This window comes from Crotalus tigris, unplaced genomic scaffold (assembly GCF_016545835.1).
Source record: "Crotalus tigris isolate CLP2741 ecotype Arizona unplaced genomic scaffold, ASM1654583v1 scf7180000024131.857555, whole genome shotgun sequence".
Classification (NCBI taxonomy): Eukaryota; Metazoa; Chordata; class Lepidosauria; order Squamata; family Viperidae; genus Crotalus; species Crotalus tigris.
In genome coordinates, this window is record NW_024100405.1 from 423800 (window position 1) to 451153 (window position 27354).

General features: G+C 37.7%; 2 protein-coding genes across 2 annotated transcripts in view; both read right to left on the minus strand.

Moving 5' to 3' along the window:
• The window catches only part of WDR49 (WD repeat domain 49), a 108728-nt gene extending 104699 nt beyond the window's left edge, over window positions 1–4029 (minus strand). Inside the window, exons 1-2 of the mRNA XM_039322822.1 lie at window positions 3879–4029; window positions 3336–3641 (exon numbers count right to left, since the gene is read on the minus strand). Coding sequence (XP_039178756.1) covers window positions 3336–3482 — 147 coding nt within the window. The 5' untranslated portion in view covers window positions 3483–3641; window positions 3879–4029. The remainder of the gene's footprint in view (window positions 1–3335; window positions 3642–3878) is intronic.
• A 5160-nt stretch (window positions 4030–9189) lies between these two features.
• The window catches only part of PDCD10 (programmed cell death 10), a 37977-nt gene continuing 19812 nt past the window's right edge, over window positions 9190–27354 (minus strand). Inside the window, exons 2-8 of the mRNA XM_039322817.1 lie at window positions 24327–24539; window positions 23214–23267; window positions 20581–20698; window positions 19105–19231; window positions 16445–16523; window positions 15958–16040; window positions 9190–10211 (exon numbers count right to left, since the gene is read on the minus strand). Coding sequence (XP_039178751.1) covers window positions 10130–10211; window positions 15958–16040; window positions 16445–16523; window positions 19105–19231; window positions 20581–20698; window positions 23214–23267; window positions 24327–24422 — 639 coding nt within the window. The 5' untranslated portion in view covers window positions 24423–24539 and the 3' untranslated portion in view covers window positions 9190–10129. The remainder of the gene's footprint in view (window positions 10212–15957; window positions 16041–16444; window positions 16524–19104; window positions 19232–20580; window positions 20699–23213; window positions 23268–24326; window positions 24540–27354) is intronic.

Below are 27354 nucleotides of genomic sequence, written 5' to 3' on the forward strand. Positions count from 1 at the left end.
AATTAAAAAATTCCATGATTTTTTATATGGTAGGCAATTCACGGTCTTCACTGACCATAAGCCTTTGCTGGGACTGTTTACCACACGTAAACAAACTCCCCAAATCATCTCTCCCAGGATGCTCAGGTGGTCTATCTTTTTGTCTGCATATGATTTTTCCCTACTTCACAAGCCTGGGAAGGAAATGGGCCATGCTGATGGCCTCAGTAGATTACCCCTGCCGGTAATAGAGGCTGACCCCGCGCCAGCCATCTATATTCTCTCCATTCAAGCTTTGCCCGAGTCCCCCCTGAATGCCAGGGATGTAGCCGCTGAATCAGGCACAGATCACACACTTTCACGTGTCCTTTCTTGGGTTTTGTCTGGATGGCCTGAGCACTGTCCTAGTCCTGAGTTTCAGAGTTTCTGGTCTAAAAGGAACGAGTTGTCCACCTCTCAGGGTTGTCTGCTTTGGGGGAGCAGGGTTGTCATTCCCACCTCAATGAGGACTAGGGTCTTAGATTCCCTCCACGAGGGTCATCCTGGCATTGTTCGTATGAAGGCTCTTGCACGCAGCCACTTGTGGTGGCCAGGGGTAGACAAAGACATAGAAGCTAAGGTGCATGCTTGCCACCTTTGTCAACGTTCACGCCCTGAAATGCCCCAAGCTCCTGTGCATAGATGGGAGGAAACACAGTGTCCATGGTCTAGGGTGCACATTGACTACGCTGGGCCCTTTCAGGGCCAATTCTTCGTTGACAGCCATTCAAAATGGCTTGAGGTTGTACCTGTCTCTTCCACCACCACTGCAAAGACTATTCAGGTACTGAGGGGGATTTTTGCTGCACACGGGCTCCCAGACGTCATTGTGTCTGACAACGGCCCTCAATTCACTTCCTCCGAATTCCAAGCTTTCTTGCAGGCTAACATGATTCGTCATGCCACTTCTGCACCTTTCCACCCGTCCACCAACGGTATGGCTGAACGCATGGTTCACATCACCAAGGACGCCTTGAAGAGGCTCACCTACAGGGACTGGCATCACAGGTTGGCTGACTTCCTCCTTTCTTATCGCACCACACCGTCCACTTCTACAGGGAGAAGCCCAGCTGAACTTCATTGGGGGCGCAAACTGACTACCAAGCTTGACCGGTTGCATCTGGACAGACTGCCTCCTTCTGTCTCACACCCCAGGGCACCTAGGCAACTACTTGTGGGTGCCCCGGTTTGGACTCGTAATTACGGGCCTGGTCATACATGGGTCCCCGCATCTATTTCCAGGGTCACAGGTCCTCTATCCTACGAGGTATCCCTGGACAACGGTCGTGTCCTGCGTCGGCACATTGACCAACTTCGCCCTAGATGGGACCTTCCTGCTGAGACTCCTGGGTCATTTCCAGGGGGGGAGGGGGAGACCTTTGGGCAAAGGGAGGGGCATGGAATGCTGCCCTGTACCAATGAGGGAGCCACAAATGGCCCATCCCTAAATTCCACAATTGCTCCCAACAGGAAGTCATGGAGCCCAACTAGAACTCAGGCATCAATGCCTACTCCAGCCAGGGAGTCACCCCGGGGGCATGATCACTTTCACCCGCATCACTCAGTACTCCAGTCAGAGAGAATACCCGGGAGCATCCCAACAATCCATTCCCTGCAAGAGAGCTGGCACACACTCCTCCTAGTTGGCCTGACTTCAACCCTGTCCCTAGAAGGGGGCAAACACACAGGGAGGTGGTCGAGGAACCAAATCCCGACTACAACACCTCTGACTACACTCAGGGGACAACTGAGTTTTGGGACAGTACTGAAACCCACACAAGCCCGGATACAGAACGGGATTCAGGGGATAGACAGCATCCTGACAGGTTTTGGACGGACCTAGGAGGTTCTACAGAAACGCCCAACTGTGACAGTCACTTAGAAGGGCCAGAGAGCCTACAGCTAGGTGGGACAACCAGGTCATACACTGGAAGAAGCCCTGGCCTGACGAGCCTGGTGGGCAAGCAAGCAGGCCAAGCATTGGAGCACAGTCCTTGGGAATCACCAAGGCATAATGGAGGGAACAGGCACACGTCACCCTCCAGTCAGGGAGTACCTAGCAAGCACCCAGAGCTTAGGAGGTCACAGAGAGCAAGGAAATCTCCTAAGTACTTAGAGGATTACATAACACTATTGGCTAAACAGAGCCAGTAGAAGGGTAGAAACACTGAGGCAATGAAAATGGGGGAACTCCGAACATGGAGGGGAGCAGAGCATTGTACTAAGAGTGGGTTGTGTATTATTTGGCATTGGTCGTAGTTTTAGCCCGGGGGAAAGAGGTGTTATGTCCTGAGCCTTGCAAGCGGGCTCGGGGCATTGCAGGCAGTCCTGGGCAGGTGCAAGCTGCCCAGGACCAGATAGGCTGTCACCAGTGCTTGTGCGCATGCGCAAGTGCTGGCGCGTGAAAAGTAACACATTGACCCGGGAAAGTCCTATAAAAGGAGGCTGCGAGGTGTGGGCTTTTGCCGCCATATTCCAATGTAAGCTGAACTGAAGAATAAAGGTTTCCTGAGAACTACAACTGCTTCTCATGTCTTACCATTTCGCGACAGACTCAACAGCATGGATTCAAATAAAGATTAGACCAGGGGTCTTCAAACCTGGCCCTTTTATAACTTGTGGACTTCAACTCCCAGAATTCCTCAGCCAGGCATGCTGGCTAAGGAATTCTGGGAGTTGAAGTCCACAAGTCATATAAATGCCAAGTTTGAAGACCCCTGGATTAGACCGTTCCTGTATATAATGCCCCGAGTGGAGGTCGGATTTGATTTACCTCTCTGATTTATTGATGGTGGCTTTGACCAAAAGACTGGATTTTTGCTTGTAGCAACTAGCCCAGTGCAGGAAGCCATTTTTTTCTTGACATGTAATTAGTTAACACAGTGTAATTCCTATATCCATTTCCTGGGAATGTAACATTTCATTTATTGAGTCACACTTCTGAAAAGGTATGTGGAGGGTGACCATCAACCCAAAAAATGATGCTCGTATATTGCAACCCACTTTTATTTCAGAGCAGAGAAAACCCTCCTACATGTCAATTCCACATGTAAAAAAATGGTTTTCCTCAAAAGTCTTTGTCAGAAGTATCAGACCTACATGTGAAAAATGCAGCAAGATAATCTACAAAAGAGACCAAAGTTATTTGTACTGAACCGTGTAATTCATGCTATCCTATGCATTTCATTGCTCCATGTTCCACACACACATTTTATATCACAACAGCAGCAGATAACAGGATCTTGAACTTGAGCTAGGTATCTTCCAGCTCTACTTGATTAAAATTTTTAAACAATCTCACATGAAAACTTACTCACCTGAAAAAGTTCCTGCATTTTCATAAAATCATGAATAGTTAACCTGCTTTCAAGGTGTTCCTGTTTTTTTACAGTTCCACAATTCATAGTTTGTTTCTCAGCAGTGACCTTTTTGGCTTTTATCATGACGTATGGTTCGTTATTCATGCTAATTAATTTTTTAGAAATTAATATTTAGCTAGTCTGGAATTCCTTGCAGCTTTCAAGCCTTTTTGGAACTTAATTTCATTCACCAAGAATAGTTCTGGATAGTTCAGCACAAGTTAAGAAGTCTTGTCTCTAGAAAGTTTTCCTGAAAAAAAAACCCTTAAAAAAAAACAAATGGGGTTTTAAAAGGGGGAAAAAATCAAAAGATATAATTACAGACTTATTTTTATTCCTGACATCAGATGTTTGCATAGGAAAACCATATGTAAAGCAGAAAAAAAGACATAAAAGTCTATACTGAATTCCATGCTAACAAAATCAACAAATTTATAATCATTTAATTTCTTTGGAAATGAAATAGCATCTGTTCACAAAGATGAAATTAGTTTTGCTTACCTTGTGATTAAAGTGTCATTTTTTTTCATTAAAAATCCATTATTTTTTCCACACAGAGATGATTAGCTTCAGCATTTGAGTATATACTTTATTGAAGTTACAAACATTTGAGAGGCTGTTTGAAATAGCTAGATTCCTTTTTCTTTGAACTTACATGTGTTTCTTAGCAACAATTGCACAACACAAGCTAACTAGCTTCCTTCACTGCTCCAGAAAAGGGAAAGAAAAAAATTTTTAGCAAGGACTTTCAAAGTAAGACACAACAATGTAACCAAATCAGTATTTTGTTTTTGTTTTTTAAAAAAAAACTTAAAGGACTTGGGCAGAATGAAGGGAATTGTCTGCTTTTTGTATACTTATTAATGTGTGATGCACATTCATAAGCACCTTAATGCACCTGCTTGCAGTACAATACATCCATAGATAAAGAGAGTGGATGCAATAAAAACCTGAAGATTATCTTCGCATTAAGTATTATGCTGGAATTTGCTTTCTATCAGAACCAAAAGCTGGAGTTGAGAGAAGTCTGAAACATACATTGCAACTAAATGTAATCAACATTAGATCTCCAAGAACCACAAAAACTTGACACCAGTGATCAACTTCAAAGCAGTGCAGGATTCTGGAAGAGGAATATCCAGAATTTCATTCAGCAAAACGAATGAAAGGGCTCCTATATTATTAAAATTAAAACTCGTAGGGAAAAAATATCCTTCCCACAAAAGACTGGCTCACTAAAGTTAATACATTTTTAAAAGTTATGTTTTCCTTAAAGAGCAATTTGCTTTGAAATGTTGATATTGAATTAAATAAGCTTCAGAGGAACTTTGAGACTGAACAAAGGCACGGAGGCATGTACTGTATATAGTCCCAGGTGCCCACCCTTGAAATAAAGGCTGTACGTACTGCAGAATTTAAAGTAGTCTAACACAGCTAAAAAGCAGAGCCTTCCTCTAATAAATATATTGATAGAATCCAAAAGAATCCATTGATAGAATCCTACAGGCACCACTACTTCAAATAACTCCTCTCACAAAGATGCTTGGCATAATGCATCATCTAAGAACATTCCTTCTCCTGTCCATTTCATTTTCTGCATTTTATTTCAGAACTAGTTAACTGTGCATACTATTACATGCTAATTACTACTAGCAGGACATGCTTTGCTTTTCATAATGGACAATAGATTCCACAACTCTGCTATTCTTTGTCTTAGCAATTAAACAGGTTTTTCCCCCTAAATACAAACAAATTTAGATCATTGAGGATCAAAAAGGAGAAAGAATAGCATATGTATAATTTGAGACCTTTGTTATAAAAACTGGATCTTCATACTGATAATATTAAAAGACATTTAACAAAAATAACAATGTTTATTGTTGTATGAAACTTTATATTACAACAGTTTATAAGGAAGAAGTTATGTCCTATCTTCTCTTCCATACTATGTGCGTGCATGGGCATGTGTGTATGTGTGTATTACCCTTCATAATTTATGTAAAATAACTTCTTATAAAACATTTAAGATCACAGTCTAAATATTCAATATAAAGAGGTAACATATAAACCTGTAATAATTTCCAAGCAGCAAAAATAAAATTAATTAAAAATCTGCACCGCAGCACAGCTATTAAAAAACCTAGGAAGAATAAAATATTTGCTTAAAGCACAATAAAGGGGGCACCAACAAAGGTTTTTCAGAGTTGGGGATTCCCACTTGGTAAGATCATTCCAGAGCAGTCGTCTAATATGCTTCAGCAGCAAAAGAATCCCATAACGTGCCTTCAATCTTAAGGTTAAATATTTTTTCTTAACTATAGTTCATGAGAGCTAACTTGGCTAGTGGTTAAGGCAGAAGCTAGAAACTAGAGGCTGTGAGTTCTAGTTCCACTTTAGGCACAAAGCCAGCTGGGTGACCTTGGACCAATCACTTTTTCTCAGCCCTAAGAAAGAGGAAATAGCAATTCACTTCTAAAAACCTTGCCAAGAAAACTGCAAGGACGTGTCCATTTCTAAGAATCAGACATGATTGAATGGAGTTAAACATTCATACTGAATGTATACTAAACCAGCGTTTCTCAATCTCAACAAGTTTAAGATGTGTGGACTTCAACTCCCAGAATTCTCCAGCCAGAATGGAGAAATGAAATCCACATATCTTAAAGTTGAGAAACAATGTCTTAAACAGAAGGATTTAGGCCATCTAAAAAAAAACTAATTTCTGTAGAGTTCAATTTTAACTCAGTTTTACAGCAATAAAACATATATAATTGTTGATCAAAGGCAAATTTTTCACTAGCTTTTTAATCAAAATGTGGAACCAAAGACATGATACTCTGTAGCTCCGTTGGGAACGTTCTATCTAATTCAAGAATCTTCTCTCTTCAGTTACATAATCTGTTCATGCTTGAGAAAAATTCTCTTATGCACATTTCCCTGACAGGAAACAGCATAGATCACACAGGGACTTTCTCCGGAATAAACATCAGTTGGGAAGTCAATTAGGCACTGCAGAAGCAGGATTAGCTGAATCGAAATTTTGGCATTTGCAAAAATAAAGATGCTCACACAGAGCCTGAGTATGTACAAGCATCTAGCTGCCTTTTGATGGCTACAATTCAAGTAAAACAGAATGCTTTGATCTTATCCTATTTTAGGCATCTTAAATTCTATTAAGAATCATGGAGTCCCTTTGTAGCAGTCATTGTGCAAAGAAACATGACTGCTACAGAGGGACCCCATGATTCTTAACCCTTAGGCTTTTTTGTTTGTTTGTTTTTGCTCTGAAGTCAAGAGCTGTGGTCAATTTCTCCTGTTGCTGAAAATAATCCAAGGGTATATAGAAAATATCACAGCTTTACAATGAGTGCCTGTGCTGCATCCCCGTGAAATAAAAAAAATCCAATCAGTTTTGGTAAAGAGCAATACAGAAGTTTGCATAATTTGTATAAATTTGTTAGGATAAAGCTTCGATCTGCTCTGTATCAAGGACCACCTGTAGCTACGGAGGTGATAAGGCAGTCAGTCAGAGAAAGCTAGGTTTACACACACAAAGTGAACAACTATGGAATGATTTAACATGATGAGGTTGAACCTAGTTAACATCAGGCAACTTCTGGCATACAATCATTTGTTTAATGACCATTTGAAGTTACAACGGCACTGAAAAAAAATGACTTAAGATAGTTTCTCATTGCAGCATCCCCATCATCCTGTGATCAAAATTCAGACGCTTGGCAACCGACTCATAACTGTTACAGTGTCTCGGGATCATGTGATCATGTTTTGTAGCCCTCGACAAGCAAAGTCAATAGAGAAGCCAGATTCACTTAACAACCCTATTATTAACTATAGCGATTCATTTAACACTTGTGGCACGAAAGATTGTAAAATAGGACAAAGCTCGCTTAGCTGTCTTGCTTAGCAATGGAAATTTTGAACTCAGTTGTGATCGTAAATCAAGGACTGTCTGTAATAGAATTCACTATTGCCACTATGCCTGAATAATTGGGTGTAATTTGAGGCCAAATTATATTCTACTGAACCAGACACAATGGTATAAAGTTAAAACACCACTTTGGTGAGCAAATTTAAATGTATACAGTACTTATTATTAATGGACAGTTGTTCAAGCTATGAAAAAATGACGATGCTAGATGCCAAAGTTTAGTTGCTCTTTCAGTCAGACTTTGTAACACCTCCTTTGGCAGAAACAACAGCTTCTGAACATTTTCTCTAGCTAATGTTTGACTATCAATAAAGAAATTGAAGCTGCAAAGAGGCTAGATATTTTAGCAAGACTGAAGATAAATTTCCAAAACAACCATGAAGTCCTTACAGAAAAAATGGTTTTGGAGTAGCCTTCATAGTCCCCAGAGTTGAATATTACTGATCATCTGTAAAACTTCTGTTAGGAAAAAAATATGGCTGGTGGTAGGCAGTGGAATTTGAATAAAAACTACAGGGAGTCTTTAGAAGGTGTTATTTATATTCGGCAGCCGAAATCGCACTGCTGAATTTCTGAATACTTGCCTTTGTGTTGCTGAAATTTAACATCATAATTTCAGAAGCCCTGAACACATTCTTCCTTATCATATACCTATTAACCAATACCCAGATAAGATGAACTAGCATTACATTAGCAAAAATACTGTGATCAAGAAAACACAATATTTATACAAAACAAAGCTAGCAGGACAACTGTTACAGAGTCACCAAACCATACTTTGTATTACGATAACATGTCTGTGAAATGAGAACCAAGTTCAAAGAGAGTGACTTGGGATGAGGACCTGACAAACTGAAGATGTCCCGGAAGAAGCAGGGATGACATTATGGCTAAAATTGGCAGCCAGATTTATTAAATAATGTATTATTTATATGGATGCCCAACCCACACTTGGTGACTTTGGGTGGCTTACATTAAAAACCCACAACATAAAAACCAATAAAACCCCACCTGATGGCAGCAACACAATTAAATCCATCACCATTTGATCGACTTGATCTCCATTTGTGGTCCCCACGCCCACTGACAAAACCAGGTCTTCATGGCCTTTTGAAAAAGTAGCAGGGTTGTACTTCGGAGGGAATATGTTCCACAGCGTAGGGGCCACCACCAAGAAGGTCCTCTTTTGCAGGGCAGAATATGTCTGGCACACAATGTTTTTTCTGGCAAAAAGGATGGGTGAAAATGGACTTTTTTGCTCAGCTTCTTTGAGAGAGTTGCCTGACTCCCTTTGGAAGGGAGTTCTTTAGCTCCATCACAACATGCACGATCCCTTAACAATCCCACTGGGAAAGCCAAGATGCAGTCATAAAGTCAGTGGTTACCTGCTTTTCCACCACCATCCTTACATTTTGGGCTCAATCATGTCATACGTTAAAGACTACCTGAACATGATGCTGAATATTTTTCTGTTACAAAAAACTCTACTAAAAAGAGCATTGCTTAGTTAAGCTTAGTTAAGCATTGTGTAACCAATGCTTAACTAAGACATTGCAAAAGATCCTTCTTATTGTTCTTGCCGAAATAGTGGTGAAAAGAGAGAAAAAAAGTGATGCAAACGCATGATCACAACATAGATAAGCTGTTCACAAAGACAAATGTGAAAAGGAGATCCTAGCATAACAGCTGTAAAACAAATAAAATGAATTTCTGTTGGAAATCAGTTGCCCTATCATGACAGCTTGCAGTAGTGATCATTTAAATTGTTATATTAATATTAAGAAGCATAGATATTAAACAATTTATTTAAACATACATATTAAATAGTACCATTGCACAAATGAATAGACTTGATCTCTTGCATTGATATAACTGCAATATTTTATTAAATATAATTTCTAGCACAGTGATATGGGTAGCCTGCATGTTATCTTCACCTGTCTTTCCTTCACTGGTTTTTGTTATCAGAATTAAATGCCAAACTCCTTTGGGCAAACTCCACTTTTGCTTTTGTTACATTGCCAAATGCTAGAGATATTCCCACCCAAAAATTAAGTTAAAAAAAGTAATGTCTTAATCTTCGGTGCAGCTAAATTAGTACACCAAGGTCAAATTATTACTCTCCAAAGAGGTCATGCAGTTCACGCCACCTCTAATGATGAGTTCTTTGGTAATATAATAATTTACTCTAAAAATAATCTGAAAAAAAATCAAGCTTTGAAGGAAAGATTCAGTAGTTAGAGTGAATTTCTGTGCAGGAAACTTTGAAGATGCTGTTTAAGAGTCAATCTTCTTAAAAGGACATCATTCTTTGTATGAACTCTGAAGACATATGTATATCTCCCCGCCAATTTTAGCTTTAAGGACACCATTATGGGATAAAATTATAGAGATAAACAGATGTAAACTATTTATTGAATATTTGCCACCAATATTGTTAAATACATAATTCTGTTGCAGTTTTTCGCTTTCAAGTTAAAATGTCAGAAACGGAACACCAAATATTTACAGTTCTTATAAGGAATGTTACATAATGACACATTAAGGCGTAAATTCTTTTGGCTTATAATTCTGAAAAGAATAATAGCAAAAAAGTGATGCAAAATCTTCATTGTGTGATTATGATTAAGCTATGTTTTTACAAAAATATGGTGTAAGATGGCAATAAATCCCATTCAAAATCCTGCATTAAGTCCCTTCAATTGGGATTGATAATTTACACAGTCAAACTTTAAAGTTTACATATAAAGGTATCCTATCCGTCATTGAAAAGTACAGCTCTCAACATATACAGTTTTTTTTTTCAGGCCACAGTTTTGAAGGTCTGGAGTATCAAGTTAGTTTGATGAATTAGTCGGTTGGCACTTATGAACACATTTATTGCCCTATTGTAAAGAAAAACAGAAAGAAAGATATATTTTAGCAACAAGATAAGCTTATACAGATTAGAAAACCATCATATCAAATACAATTAATTTTTACAATCAAATCCCATACACTGCTTCTGGAATGCAATACTTAAATATGCAACAGGTATTTCACAAAGGAAGTTCAACAATATGAAATTCTGGTTGAAGGTTTTTTTAATAGTCTAACACTGAAAATAATTAGAGGTCTTTTCTTAAATGAAAAAAATATTAAATTCTTTATTAAACCCTAAAGTTAAATCACAATACAAAATTAAATCTTGTATTTACAGAACCAAGTTGCAATCCTATACTTACTTACTGGGTCAATGAATTCAATTGTTTCTGAATTCATTGTTTCTGAATACAAGTATACCCGTGGGATCCTTGGTGCTCTCTGAACTTGGTGGTTTTCTTGCAGACATTTCATTATCCAGCTAGGCAACATCATCAGTGCTGAGCTCAGATTGCTCAAGGACCCCACAGTTCAACTCTCAACTACAAATATTCTTTTCTATCAGTACATACCATATGCTTGTAAATCAATCAAGTTCCTGCTAAAGTGATCCTAGTTATGCAAAACAACATATGGATTTGGATATGAATTTCCCCTTGTTTATAAAAGATTGAGCAAAACTTTGCAAACTGTTAAAAACGCCCATTCACATTCACTGCTTTAAACATTTTCAGTGAGCAAAATAGACAAACCAGCAAAGGAGTCAACAGATATGTCTGTTTATCAGGAAATGTAATTTCAAGATCATGAAAATAAAAAAAAAAAACTGAATCTTGTTGCATAATAGTAAATTGGTAAAATTTGTGCAATATTGACTGAAAATGCTCATGTTTTCTGGGCTGATGAGTAACATACACCTGGTGAAAGAAATTTATCAGCTGCAATGAAGATGATTACTCCACAACTTGTTAATTACTTGCCTCTTCTGTTACATTAAGGATATAATGTTAGGACAGAATTTGATAATTATAACAAATCAGTAACAATTATAACAAGGTTTTGAAGTGGATGGAAAAGAGACATCTGAGGCATCAGCTTATTGTCTATATTACCTTTTCAATCAAAAGAAGAATTATAGACAAATATAACATTTATACAAATTCAAATAAGTTCGATTCCAAAGTTTTTCAAAACACATTTTGAATAAGATTACCTACTTTTTCTCCTTTGGGAAAAACTAATGACAAAAATTAAAATTGATAAGGAACAAAGAAATACATTCTGATGACCTAAAGGCACAACTCACATTAGAATGAAATTTACACAAGGAAAAGCCAGATTAGGATGTTCATTTTAAAATCTACCTTGAAAGAGATCCACATCATAAAAGAAGAAAAAGTACAACTGACTCAGAACTATAGAGCTGGCAGAGCTATAAACTAGATACAGGAAATCAAAAACTCAGAATCAACTGAGATTAGGGTAAAAGGTACAAAATGCACTAAAAATAACACACACAAAAATAACTTCTTTAAATATACTCAAAATAAAAGGAAACAGAATTAATAGACTAGCTGCCCAGTAAAAGTAAAATATTGTTAAACAACAAAGAAAAGGCAGACCTACTCAAATTCACTGGGGTTCAGTTATTTCCAAATAAATCTGTAGGAAGAGATTAATTACATCCTGTTTTACTTAGGGACTAGAGGATTGTCTTTCTGAATTCAAGTATGATGTTTCAGAAATTCTAAAGAAAAAGTAAAGCACTTTTGACTCCTAACTATCACTACTACTTTCAAAAAGAGGTAAAAGGAAAATCCAGCTGCTAGAGAACAATCATTCTGATATCAATACCTGCAGAAATCCTAAAACAAATCATAAAGAAGTAGTCTCCTTGAAAAAAATTCAATAATTGTTAGAAACTAGCACATATTTCTCAACAATGTAACATTTCTTGTTGGTTAATTTGGTAAATTCTTTAATAGAATGTTATACACATAACATGACCAAAACATTTGATAAGAGTACCCCACGACATGCTGACCAGCAAGTTACTTAAGTGTGGGCTAGATAGCATAATAATTAAGTAAATATATACCTAGACATAGAAAATGATACTCAAGAAATGCTCATCTATGGTTTTGCAACTAATTAGACTGTGATATCTGGTGGTATGACATAAAGATCAAATATGGCTCTTAATACTTCCATTAAGGATTTGAGTGAAGAGGTAGAAATCCCTATCAAATTTGTATATGATACAAAATTGGGACAGCTAGAATACAGAACTAAAATTGGAAACAATATTGATAGGTTGTAGAAATGGGTAGTATGTAACAGAATAGAATTTAACAGAGATAAATGCAAAGTTCTTAACTCAAAAAATATACACTGAATACACAAATATAGGAGGGGGGATCCTGGCTTGGTAACAGCACCAAAGATTTTGGTGCTACAGTTGTAACTGCACCTGAATCAGCAATGTATGTGGTTACAAAGACAGCAAATGCAATGTTAGACAGCATCAATTTCCAAATAATGGAAAATAATAATTCCACTCTATTCACCTCTGATCAGATTCCCCTTTAAGTCTGGGTTAAAAGTATAGCAATAGTCCTTGACTTACAACTGCAACTGAACCAGATTTCTGGTTATTAAATCATTATGGTTAAATGTCAAGGCACCCACATGACTGGATCAAATTTTATAACATTTTTTGCAATGTTTGTGAAGAAAATCACAGTGGTCATTAAGTAAATCTGTGATTGATAAGCAAATGCTGTAGCTGTTAAGTGCAAACTCATTCTCCAAAATGGGCGGTCTTTGCCAAAAATAGAGTTCATAAACTGAGGACTCATAAAAAGTTGAAACAACTTCAGAGACAAGTAACAACAATAATAGGGGATTAGATACTAAGTCCATTGAAGAGAATTTGAAGGAGAAAAATATTTTAAATATTTCAGCATCCATGGAAGATGACTGAGGAGGGATATGATAGCACTTTGGAGGACAAAATGTCGCAGTCTGTTACTTCTTATTTAAGTCAGAGAAAGTTAAATTATATATTAAGACTGAGAGTACTTTAACAGTGGAGTAAGCTACCTAAAGGGAGATGACAATATCTAGGTGGAGGCTATATAGCTACCTATCTGGGATGTTTAATTTCGATTTCTGAACTGAAATTCATAAATAAATGAACTAAATGACCCCTCCCAAATCTATGATTCTATTTAAAAAAAAAACAGAAAACAAAACCCCACCTCACAATCTACTTCTCTTTCTTTGTTTATATTTATCCATAGACAAAGATAATTCTTTGGATGCATATTAATTCAGAATAATTTCTTATTATAAATGGTAAATAAATGGAATAGTGCAGTGATGGCGAACCTTTTAGAGACTGAGTGCCCAAACTGAAACCCAAAACCCACTTATTTATCGCTGGGTGCCAGGTGAGTGTGGCCCACTGGGTGGGCGTGGCTGTGGTGGGCGTGGCAGCAGACTGGGTGGGTGTGGCCATGGTGGGCGTGGTCACCTCGATGTTGTTTGTGGGGAGGGATGCCTGTGGGGGCCGGGCAGGTTTGGGGGAGATCCAGGGGATCTGGCAGGTGGGGCAGTTGGCCGGGGCAGCTGCTGCCTGACACCATCGGCCCCTGCACACAGAGGCCAGCAAGCGCACGGGAGCCGACAGTGTCTGTCCGCAGCCACAGCCTGCTGGCCCCTCGACTGGTGCACTCTGGGGCTCCGCAGCCCATCACCAGCAGTTCAGAGAAGCCGCCTCTGAGCTAGATGGCTGGCCGACAGCTGAGGAGGCAATGCAGTGGGTCGTTCCCGGGAAAAGGAGAGCATGCGAGGCCAGGAGGAATGGGACAGGGGGAGGGAAACCAGCCATGCTGAGATGCATTCGGCCACATGAGACCTTGGCGAGTTAGCGGGCGGCTGGCTGAAGAGGGACAGTTGTTCTCTCCGGAGCATGGCGCGCGTACCCACAGAGAGGGCTCTGAGTGTTGTCTCTGGCACGTGTGCCATAGGTTCGCCACCACTGGAATAGTGGAAAAAAAAATTGGAGACTTTTGGAGTATTAGCATTGTTCAGCTACAAGGATCACAAGCAAGGTGAAAGAACAGATGGGATTTTCTCTCCTCACTACACAGAAATAAAATTGTTCTTCAGCTGCTTCCAATATGAAATTCATTCTTTTGCTTTAAAAGAGATACAGATAGATTTTGTTATATATGCTCCTCTTTTTCATACCCACAGAGTACATGAGACTTTCTTGGCATCATTAGGAGTTTGCTAATACCTTGTTCCCATTGTTTTTCCAGTTCTAATTTGCCAACCATCCTGGAATTCCAGGTGTCTCATATTTATGTACAAACCAAACAAACGTCCTGCTACTACATATACCATATTGAATGAGCCCAATATCCTGTTACCAATTATGGCCAATTAGATGATCCTTGGAAATCTGAAAACTGAACCGAAATACAACTCTTCCTCTCCAGATTTTTTCCTCCAACAATTGTTATTCAGAAGCACACAGTGATTCTGTATCTAAGCAACAGCTATCATACTTAGAAGTGAGCGGTGGTTCTCCCTTTTGTCAGTAGTATCAGACTTTGAAGATAAATTATTTCTCTATTATGGAAATCCCATTTACTTATAGTTAATAGGAGGCAGCAAGCACATAGCCAGCTTTCTCTATTCCCATAAAAACAGCAAAGGGTCAGAGTGCATTACTAGAGACCCCAGAATATAAGTCTGGGGCTATAGGTTAGATTGAGCCATTAAAAAGAAAATCCATAGGAGAAGGCAATAGTAAACTCTACATTATTCTCAAGAAACCACGTAGACCTGTCTAGAGATGTGAAGTGCTTTCAATTGGAAGGTAAAAGAAAGGGTAATACCACACCACTTGGTGACTCTTTAAAGCCCAGGAAAAGCCACAGCTCCTTTAAGGATGTGCCAATAGATCCATGCACATTCCCTCTAAGGCACTTTTTTCAGGTTTGGATTCAAAGAGTTTTACATTCCTAGTCATGTCCTTACATTTACCAGAAGTTTATATCAACTAGAGAGTCTCAACTTTATAGCTATAGAAATTTGTCATTCATTTTGATATGCATAATCTTTGTTTCTAGACAAAAAAAAATCCCATTTATTATTTCCCTTCTTTTATTCAACTGTTAAAAATGTCTTGTCACAGCAATCATAAATATGAAAATTGATAGATGAGTTGGATACTTGATGCTTTTGTGACTTTTCCCATTTTGAAAATTCCATGTTTCAAGTTACGACAGAGTGAACAATGTGTTACTCTATATATTCAGCCTCTAGTGATATATGTTCTTTCCTCCAAAAACAGGGTGTTGAAAAGAACAAAGAAACAGTTTCAGAGACAATGGATATCCATGCCCGCATTAGTGCAAGTCTCCGCCCAATCTATTAAGGATCCCCAAGGGAATGTGTTCCCCCCCCTAAGATTGTTTTTAGCAAGAATAAAAGGAAAACATAATTACTACTATAATTACTATTAGAACAGTGATACTGTAGATTCCCAAGGAGAATTAAAAATTAAGTAGACTCATTGATGCCTAAGTTTAAAAAGCAAATATTACAATCTGGCCATTTTTTCATGCTTTGCTAAACTGGAACTAATGGAGCAATTAAGATGTTAAGTTGCAAAGTATGTTTTTTGGAGTACACATTATTAAGGCAAAATAAAAAAGAAAATAATCACTAAGTCAATTAAAAGAAATATATACTTACTTTCCATCTTTAAAATAAGTTTTCAAAGTGTCACTGAAACTTTTGGAGTATTTTACAAATTCTTTCTTTTGGTGTTCAAGTGCCTGAAAAATTTATGTAAATAATAATTAAAATTTTCATTTTTCTCAAACATTATGATTTAGCCAATGAACACAGAACAAGATGAGAAAAGGAATACAGTAAATGTTGGAAGGGGCAAAATTCACCATTTAAACGATGAAAAGGAGCTTCTACAAGCAACTTTTGCTTAATGTTTGTATAATAAAAAATTATATTAAACCTTAAAGCAATCATTATTGATTAAAAATCCACACAGACTGAAAAATCTCTATTCATCATCCTGATTGTCTTTTTATTTGTCAGTTTGTATTAGTTGAAAAATGATGTTTACAATTCATATTACTGACTATGAAGCTCCGTATATTTGTAAGGCTTGTATTTAATTATATTTCTGATGAGGTACTATAGTAGAAATTAATTCACATACCCTCCGGTTCTGGTATTGGTATTTCTTGAAGACATTATTTACTGTATCGAGAAGTTCCTTTATTGCACTGGCAATGTCCCTGTTTGGTAATGAAAATATAATTGCAACTTTTAAAGTGAGGCTGCAGAATTTTAATCACTTTCAAAATTATGTTTGAAATGTATTTCTAAAAGATTTCCTGTCATATGGAGTAGGTTTTAGATATGCACAGCAAGATGAAACAACAAGAGCTAATTAAATTATATGGCACTTCAAAATCTAAATTACATTTAATGCATTCTTCACATGTGGAAAACTAGCATCTGAAAATTACAGAACAATTCTCTGAAGCAGCAGGAGCATTGGCTTACCTTTACAATCAAAAGTCTTTCCCTGGAACAATTTTGAATGTGTGTAGTTATGAAATGCATAGATTTGACTTTTGATATCTTAGATTGAATAAAAAAAGATTGCCCTGATCTACTTTGAACTAGCTTGAAGTTCTCATGAACTAAGGCTAAAATCTTGTCCCATTCATCTTTATTTAAATAAAAGTAAATGTTATTTAATTAAAGCTAAATTAACTGCAAAAAAATCGCCTGCCGTTGTAAAGATTCCTGAAATAATTCAATGGCAACTATTTTTCCTCCTAAGATTAATGGATACAATTTCATCTAGATTTTAAGCTTATAATATAATGAAACCAAACCACTGTGTGTGGGAGTAAGAGAGAAAAATTATTTAAGAGAAAAAGGCAGTTTAATCTACAGCGAGGATAAAACACTATCTACAATATCAACTTAAAAAAATACTTTGTAATCGAAGACCCACTGCTAAGTTGAAAACAGGACTGCATCAACTGTCAGCTGTCATCTGTCTGTCCCTTTATTTGCTGAACATCCTCCAAAATGGACTGGTGACCCTTTTGGGAAGATGTCTGTATTAATATCAGTATCTCTGTTTTATATGTGGGGGAATCAAAACTAACAGTTTCCCAAGGACTTTTTAAACTGATCCAGGAGATGAATGCCCTAAGTCTCCAGCACTTTGCTCCAATCAGTAAACATTTGCATCTTGTTCCATGACCGGTAAGACAGAACAATGTCTCAGAACAGAGCAGACTTTATAGAAGATATTTATTTATATCAAAATAACCTTATGAACAATTCAAATTTATACAGATTGACTCTAATCTCAATAACTTGGCGAGGATGTTAGGTAAATCCATACATTCAACTGTTTGAATGTATGAATTGTCTTTGGCAGATGCTTTAGGTTTTTAGTTGAAACAGCTGCTAGTTGCTAGTTGCTCTGAGTTGCCTAGTGAGTGGGCGACTATATAAAAAGAATAAATAAGTAATCCAACAGACAATTCATTCTATAGTTCTCAGTTAATGTTTCCATTACTGCACTGCAAAAAAAAGGCCCTTTTAAATCCTATAGCAATGCATGTGGAGTATGACAATCTCACTAATGAGGTACCTGAGGTAATAACAACTGAAATCACTATAAAATCCTGTATTTTACATTATGATCTTCTACATACAGCTATAAAGAAGCAATGAACTCACACCATCTCTCTTTTATAAAGTTGGATCCTAGAAAAATGAATTCCAAGAAAAGAAAAAAAAGCCTTCCCATTACAACTTCAGATAAACCCAGATGAGAGCATGGATTTTTCTAGCATGTCTCTAATCTTCGGGCATTATCATGGCTTACAAAAATGTTACAGATAAGAAAAAAATGTATTCCCATTCTATGATAAAGTATATGTGTAATTTTATTTTCTAGTAGTTTTACTATCCACCAATCTTAAACAAAGGAATCAAAAAATTAACTCTACAAATGGAATTAAGCAAAAATTAATGACTTGGTTTTACATAATTACATACAATGAGCCCCTGCATTGCATAGCTATTTTGAACATCAGCTTTATGGTTTTTGGTTTTGAAAACTCAATAAACAATCAAAAGTGATACAATCCAAAATGTGAAAGGATACCCACACATCTTTTTGATGGCGATTTTGGATACATTATGTGTACTAAGAGATCTATTGATTCGAATTACTAATTCAAATTGGATATTTGAAAAACCTCCATAAGTAGTCCTTAAGACAAGTACAGAGCTGCAGATAGGGAAAATATTTTAAAATAGATGATCTCCGTCTCTAAACTAAGGAAGAAAAAAGCTCCCCAAAAGCATAGGTGACTTAATATCCAGAGCACGTTAAAAATTTCTGAGCAATATAAGACCCAAAGCACTGCAATTTTTAGGTAAGAGAAGACTGGAAAGTGCAACGTATAAAAGAGGGGCAATTCACCAGTAAGACTTATAAGATTTCAAGTCTGAGGCAGCATTATTGCCATAGGATTATATTGTTAGAAATAAAAGGATTTAATTACAAAGGGCACAGAATAGGGATCACTGACAGATTTGTGATAGCTGTAATATCCACGGTTATTACTCCAGCAGCTAAAACCAACCCACAGCTTGGCCATTCAACAGTAAGCAAGCATTCATTTTGAAGCAAAAACTCCCGGGAAAAGAAAACAAGCAATTTTATAAAATATCAGTAATACCCAGAATTACAGTACAAGCCAAAAATATAATTCTTCTATAAATATAAAGCCACAGCTGGTCGAAGAAGTCATACTTCAGAATAGTTTGATTAGTATTTACTTGATTGTCTGAAGAAACCTCACTCTGTCATTGATCTCATCTGGAATCTTGCTGAGAATCTGTTTAAGTGCTCGTGCCTTTTCATTGAGGTCTTGGAATTCAGGTTCTGGCCTTTCAATCATGTACTCTGATGGGGGGGAGGAAGGAGGAAGAAAGTATAAATGGATTTCTTTTCTAAGTAAGTTATAAATTAAACTTAAAAGGATTGGCAACATCTTTTACCATGCTAAAATTAAAACAAGCAACAAATAAGAACACTAAATTAATCCCAACTCTCTATTTTGTAAGGAAAAGACTATTGATTTCTAATGATATAATTCAATATAATGTCAGCCAAAACTGAACTATTTAGAGTAACCTTATTAAAGCACAAGTTATGACAAGTACTCCAGGTATATGAGAGTCATTTCAGAGTCATGAAAACTAATGCATGAGATGAATTTATCTGTACTTTACATCTCCTAAATGAAACCTAATAAAACCTTTTTTTTCTTTCTAAAGCTTCCTTAAAAATCTGAAATCAGAAAATCTTATTTCTGAGTAAAGAAGACAGTGCTGGGAACTATAGGAAATTGGCTAAACATATATTTTGTTCCAGTCCCAGAATTTTCTTCCACCCAATTTTTTTTTTTTTTTGTATTCATCCTCTTTAACTCTTACCCCATGCTGTCATCTACTCTACGGCCTTTTTAAAAAGTTAGAATTTCATGTCTTCCCCCCCCCCCACTCAAGTAAGACTAGCATAGAGCTATCAAATTAAAGAATTATCAAAATAAGGCCTACACCAACAATAAGCCCTAGCTTGATTTTTGGAGGTGGGCCTAATATAAGCCCTATCCCAAAAATAAGCCCTAGTTTTGGGGCGAGGCACACACCTAAAAATCAAGCTAGGGCAGGGGTGGGGATAGGAAGCTGCCCCACTCGCCCAGCACCCACTCACCTTGTAGCCAGGCCTCTCCTTGCCGGCCCACTTCTTCTTCTGCAGTCAGGCCTGCATTTCTCAGTCACAGGGCTTTCCGGAAGGCCTGTGCAGCCAAGAACAGAGCTACGGATTCAATCTATAGCTTGGTTCTGCAAGACCTATGAATCCATAGCTCAGTACTCAGCTGCTTAGCCTTCTAGAAAGGCCTGACTGCAAAATGCAGGCCTGAATGCAACTGCAGAACTTCAGCCCCAGAAGAAGTGGACCGGCTGGGTGGGGCTGTTGGTGCCGGAGGTGAGGTAAGGCCTATCCCGAAAATAAGACCTGGTGCCTCTTTTGGAGGCAAAAATAAATAAATCAGAGCCAGTCTTATTTTCGGGGAAACATGGTATCACCAAGAATATATAATTTACAACACATAATTGTAAATGTAAAAACTGAAGTGACAATCTGGAAATTCAGCTGTGTTTATAAACAAAACAGAAATAACAAACATGTTTTAAAAATTAAAACCATCTAAACCTCATGAGCAAAAGGCCATTAGCAGGAAATACCTTCTACATCATCCGCTGCCATGCGCAAAAGAGATTCGGTAAAATTAACTTCAATGCTTTTCTTTTCCAAAATTTTTATGATAATATCTTGTGTGAGACCTGGGTTTTCCCTTTCTGCCTGTATTTCAAAGAAGAGATTTCAGAGTTATTCTGACATATTGAAAACGGAGAACAGCTTCCAAAAAAGCTACAATATGAATTTTTAAAAGACATCTGAGTAGAACTGGCTTTTCATAAACACTGATTTTGCACTGCCATTTTTTCCTCCAAAGACCGTATTTCTTGAACTAAATCAGTATTTTCACCTGTAATTAGTCTTTTCTTTCATTTTTTGCAGTGCTTATTTCTGCGCATCATTCCTTTTTCTCCTATCTTTCACGGTAACTGAAATAGATAGCCCTCAAGTTACAACCCTAACTGGGACCAGAAATGCAATTGCTAAGCAAAGTGGTTAAGAAAAATGTCACATGATCGCACTGCTAAGCAATGGGGGTTCTGGCAACCCTTGAGGTCATTAGATGAGGACCGTATGGCCATTAAGTGAGGTCCTCTTGCTTCTCCAGTCTCCTCCCTGACTGGGGCCAGCAAGCTCTCTTTGGCAAAGAAAGCTCCACCTCCCTGCTTCGTTCACCAGGCACATCCCGGGGCTGCAACCTCTCCCAGGTCAGCTTGTGCCAGCAGCAGCGGGGATGGGTGGTGGAATGTAGGACAGCCAAAAGGGCACTGATGGGGGCGATAGACAGGCACATAGGGGGAGCTGAAGCAGAAACAGTTTGAACAGAGCAGGAGAATATGACTATGGGACGCTGTGATCAGTTGTAAATGTGAGTCGGTTGCCAAGCATCCAAATTTTGATCCCATGACTGTGGTGGTTATACAATGGCTAGAATTTCAAGGGGCAGTCACAACTACCATCTCTTTAGCAACGTTGTAAATCTGAACAGTTGTGGGGTGAATGCACATAATTCAAGGACTACCTGTAAAAACAGACAGCCTTATATATATTTGTCTTTATTCCCTTATGACATGAGCTACATAAAATTAAAGAAGACAGTAATCTTCACTGCTTTCACTTATTTTTTCAAGCTGCATCAGAATTATTTTTAAAAACCCATAAGTTAGATAGATAACATGGATAAATAATAAACAACAAATATCAAACATTACATTATCCCAAAAGGCTGCAAAACCTCATTTTTCCTGAATTCCCTATTCCTTTTTTAAGAAACATCTCAGAATGTTTTTAGAGTACTCATTTTTCAGGTTTAAAAAGATTGTGAAATATATATAGGCAGTCCCCAGACTAAGAACAAATTCCATTCTTCAATTTTCCTTCAAAATGAATTTGTATGTAAGTCAGAACTCATACTTACAAACAAACTGCCAATTACTAAAAATGGTCGATGGCATTCTCCTTCCTTGATCTGACAAATTTCTGAAGCCACGCAATGTTTTTATAAACTCCTGAAAACAGAATGTATATTAAAATTCTGTAGCTTCAATGGTCCATAGAGATTCAGTGGTTCATCAGTTTGAGGAAGGAGAATGCTGTCCGCCATTTTTTGTAATAGGCAGCTTGTTCAGAAGTATAAGTTGTCTGTTAAGTCGGACATTCTTAATCCAGAGAATGCCTGTACCAATTCAATCATACAATAAATAACAATAAACTATGGGCCAAGATTTTCTTAGGATAACTTTAGAAGACAAATTTAAATGATTTTAATCATCTCAATTGTAAATTAGAGAAATTCTACTTTCAACTAACATACTTCTGACTTGGTAAAGAATATCAAGATACTATCTAGCAATATGAGTTGGCTGAACACAGGAAACTCAAGTCATCTAATGGGAAAAAAAGTAATCGATGACTCTTGCATCAGTGAAGCATAAACATGAAGGTGAAAAGCCTTTAAATGTCCTCTTCTTGTAATACTGAGCTTCAAAAGCCACGTTACCATCCTCAACATCAAGCTTTTGATAAGTCCATGTTTGACAGCATTTATGAAGAAGCTTTCTGATCTCTTCAGCACTCTTTTACTGAAGATAAATGTCCGTGGGAGGGGGACTTTTCGCACTGTTTCTTTCCTAGACCTTCATTGCCAAGAAGAGAAGTATCAAGGGGATATTAGGACAGAGGACTTAGATGAAAAGGATAATCTTTCTGAAGTTTAAAAGGGTTCATAATATTTTACTGATTCTTTCTGTTACCTGATCTTAATTTAAATGAACATGGATGCCAAGTGTTAGGTCTCTTAATGTGAAATTTCAATGAAGATCTTTAGCAAAATATAACATTAAAGTTAGTATTGTTAGCTTACCTATTTCCATGACTTATATCCATTGAAATTTCATAAACATAAATGAATCATAACCAATGAGTTAATTGCAGCATATTCTTTAAATTTAATATTAAGCTATTATCCACTATGAGTATATCTATTTCTGGAAAATAAGGTATATAAATAAACTGACTACACACTTTTTAATTAGAGCAGACAAATAGTTAATGTTATTTTAAGTTAGAATTAGTAACTAAATCTACTTTGCAGAATTTTACAATATTTTAATGTTTTTATCTTAATATAAAATATTAATATTTTGGTGTTATATAAGTAAATATATATTATTTTCACCTTAATAAAAGCTGCTCTCAATGTTTGAGCTGCTGATAGATTTACTCGTTCTAGCTGCAAAAAATAGGAATAAACAGTTATATCAAAATAAATAAGAGGTTAAAGTACATTATCAATACTGATAATATTTCTAAGGATTTTTGTTAATCTAGATAAGATTTTTGCAGCTCAGGCACACTGGAGCTGTGTCCTTCAGACAAGAATACAAGCATGATTATTTACAAGCAGAAATAATCATATCCAATAAAATGAATCTGTGAAATGGTCTTAAATCTGAAAAAGTTTTGCCATTATATTCTGCCATAATAGCTTTCCACAACTTGTGACTCAGGATGTGTGGACTACAATTCCCAACCAGCATGACTATTCTTGAAAATTCTGGGTAGATGAAATCCATACATCTGGAACATATGAATAGATACAACATTTAACAGATAAATGTTTGTATAACAAATCATGCTCTATGAAATCTGCCCATGTACTACTGATATAGGTGTCAAGGAAAAGAAAATATTAAACGTAAATAACTCTCCTATGGAGGGAGAAAACCACAAGGCAAAAATATAGTCTTTATTTTTTTTAAAAAAAATTTAGACTGTCTGATCAAGATTATCCCTCAAAATAAATGTGCCAGAATAACACCATTTCTATGAATATAGCTTTCTTGATAAATTACCAAAGACCATCTGATTTTCATTTGTTCAAAACCTAAATACACTTATTTCTCATTTAAAAAAACAGATTCTGTAATGTTTAATAGAAAACATTTCTGTAAAACCAAGTAGCTGCAAAAAGCATAAGCCTTTCCATCTTATATAATACGTCTGCCTAATCTGGAATATTAATTAAGCAATGCAGTCTACATTCCAGACTCTTATATAATGCTGGAATGCATCTTGGAAGTTTATAAACATAGACAATAATACTCAGAATTAAGGAACTGAATGCCAACAAACCAAGCAGTCTGTCAAGAAGTCAAGAAATATGGATAGAAAAGAAGCAGAATTCATAATGAAAATGAGTACATTAATATAAGCAAGATAGTAGCTGAGTTAAATAAAACTTTGCTTCCCAAGTACTATAATGCAAAGAAAATAAAACTGAACTTATTACCTCATTAAAGACAGGATACATAACAGCATAGAGAGGCATGGAAACCATAGAAGTGGTCTCTGCTTCATTCCTCATCTCTTCCATTGTCATCCTCATTCAAAGACCCACTCTTGAAGAAAAAGGCTACTGAAGCAACAGATTCCTCATTCAAGTACAGCTATATTTTTCTCCTTATTGTAAATAGATGTTTCGAGTACTTAAAAATAGGTAGCTCTGAAAAATGAAGAGAGAGAGAAAAGTTCGTTACTAGATGTACTAATTTTGAAACAACCAATCCGAAAATATTTTTATCAGTAGTCTTGATATAGCCTATACTCAATTCTTCGGTAAAAACTATTAAGTATGTTTCACTTAGCTGGCAACTTATAAATAATTAACACAGTTGTTGCAATAAATTCTCACTTATGTTTCTTGAAAAGAACAACAGAAATGAGAAATGTCTTTAAACTACTAAAGAATACAACTTTTATTTTTAACATTTCAGGCAGTAATTGTTCACCAGTGTTATTGAGCATAGTCGTATGTTATAGCAACTTAGGTGGAAAGAGATGCGAGAGACTGGAAAGAGCAAGAAATCTAACAGCATAAATGCCAAAGTTAAAACTGGATATCCATGCTTATACAGTATTGCAAAAATATACTCAAACCTCTAAATCATTGGTTGATTTAAACCAAAGAGAAATCTCACATTCCATTCCTATCTAGGATATGCCAGCAATTAATGGCTCAATATTAATGATTCATATGTAAAACATATCATACTGTTACCTAGTGTTACTGGTGGTGCAGCGGCTCAAACGTGCTGGATCTGCCAATCAGAAATAGTTGACACTGCAACAGTTTGAGCCCTGGTAGCACTGTAGGATGGGGTGAGTTCTCATCACTCGCCTCTAGCTCCTGTCCTGCCCAACCAAGCATTATTGAGAATAGATAAATGTGTACCACTCCAGTGGGAAAGTCTAGCTCAGGGGTCTGCAACCTTAAACACTCAAAGAGCCACTTCGACCCGTTTCCCAGAGAAAAGAAAACACTGGGAGCCACAAAACCTGCGCGTGCGGGGTGGGAGCTTGATTGAAGAGTTTAATTAAAAAGAAATAGAGGCTGCTGTGCATGAGCTCTCTCTCTCTCTCTCCTACTCTCTTTCTCTCTTTCCTCTCCCCCCTCTATCTTTCCTCTTCCTCTTTCTCTCTTTTTCTTTCCTCTCCCTCTTTCTCTTTCCCTCTCCCTCTCCTTCTCTCTCTCCCTTTCTCTTTCCTCTTTCTCTCCCTCTTTCCTCTCCCTCCCTCCCTCCCTCTCTCTCTTTCTCCATTTCTCTCCCTCTTTCCTCTCTCTCTCTCTCTCTCTCTCTCTCTCTCTCTCTCTCTCTCCCCCTCTCTCTGATCTTCTGCTCACCGGGCAGGCTGGCTTCAGGCTCTTCTCCAACAAGCTGACACATATTATTGGGCTGGCTCTTTCCTGCCCTTCCTGCTTCCTGCAAAGATGCAGCAAAGGGAGGAGCCCCACCCAATAAGCTTGTCAGCTCATCAGAACAGCATGAGGCCACTCTCTTTTTACACACACACACACACACACACACACACACACACACACACAGAGAGAGAGAGAGAGAGAGAGAGAGAGAGAGAGAGAGAAGGGAAGCGCAAGTGCCTCTCTCTGTCTCTCTCTCTGCAAATGCCAGAGGAGGCTGGGAGCCGCAGGAGAAGGTTCAAAGAGCCACATACAGCTCCAGAGCCGCGGGTTGCCGACCGTGGTCTAGCTGCATGAGAACAGGAGCCAGTGTTGGATTTGCCTGGATACAAGGCAAGATTGGCAGAAGAGGCCTGGAAGATGTCATCAACCTAAATGCTGCTAGATAGTTCCCCCTTATAGAGCACATGATAAACATGCAGGCATGAAACCAAACAAACTAGCACTTAGGCTGTCAGAACTACTCTATAAAGTGTAGATCTCTCTGACAAATGTATGCCATACAAAATAAATAAATACTGTTAGTTATTGAGGTTAGCAATGATATGCATGTGTGTGTGTGTGTATGTATGTATATATGTATTTGTTTTCTGAGGTTTTCGCGGGTGTTTGTATGTAGGTCTTTGGTTATTCAGGTTTTCTCCCGTGTCAAATTGGAAGTGTCTTGGCGACGTTTCGATGAAGTCTCATTCGTCATCTTCAGGCTGGTGTTTTCGGCTTCGTGCTTCGAGGAGCAATGTGTGATCGTAGCTGTTTCTTCATTTTAACTGCCAGTAGGGGTATGAACTGATTGGATGAGAGCTTGGCTGTGTTCTGATTGGATGGAGGTGTGTTCTGATTGGTTAGGAGCTTGGCTGTGCTCTGATTGGATGGGGGGTTGGCTGTGCTCTGATTGGTTGGGGGAGTGTTTTGTTTGGGTGGGGGCTTTGTTGTGCTCAGGTTAGTCTGAGTTGTAGGGGGATGTGAGATGGTGAGCTGCATTGCTATTGTTTGGCTTCGCGTTTGTGGTCATGCCTCATCTTCATGGTAGGTGTCAGTTTGCTTCATGTACGGATTGGAGGGGTTTAAAGTGGCTAATGATGTAGCTGTAGTCTGGCTTCTGGTTTGTGGTCGTGTCTCATCATCGGTGTGGGTTTGGGTTTGCTTTTCGCGTGGACGTGTGGTGGTGACATCCTGTGTGGCTTTCGTGAGTGTGGGTCTGGTGTCATTCTGTGTGTTAGGGACTCGTCTGTCAATAAGGGCGGGTTTCCAAATGACTGGTAGGCGGGAGGTATCATCTCATTTGTTCATGGTGTGTGGGCGTTTTTCTATATCGATGGCTTCTCTGATTATTCTGTTATTAAAGTGTTCAGTTTTGGCGATAGTTCTGGTCTTTTTAAAGTCAATTTCATGTCCTGTGATTTTAAGGTGTTGGACCAGGGAAGAAGTTGGTTCCTCTTTTTTGACTGAGTTCTTATGTTCTCCAATGTGTGCACTTATTCTTCTGTTGGTTTGTCCGATGTATGTGGTGGGACAAGCAGTGCATGGGATTTTGTATGCCAGAAAACTGATGTACCTGGTT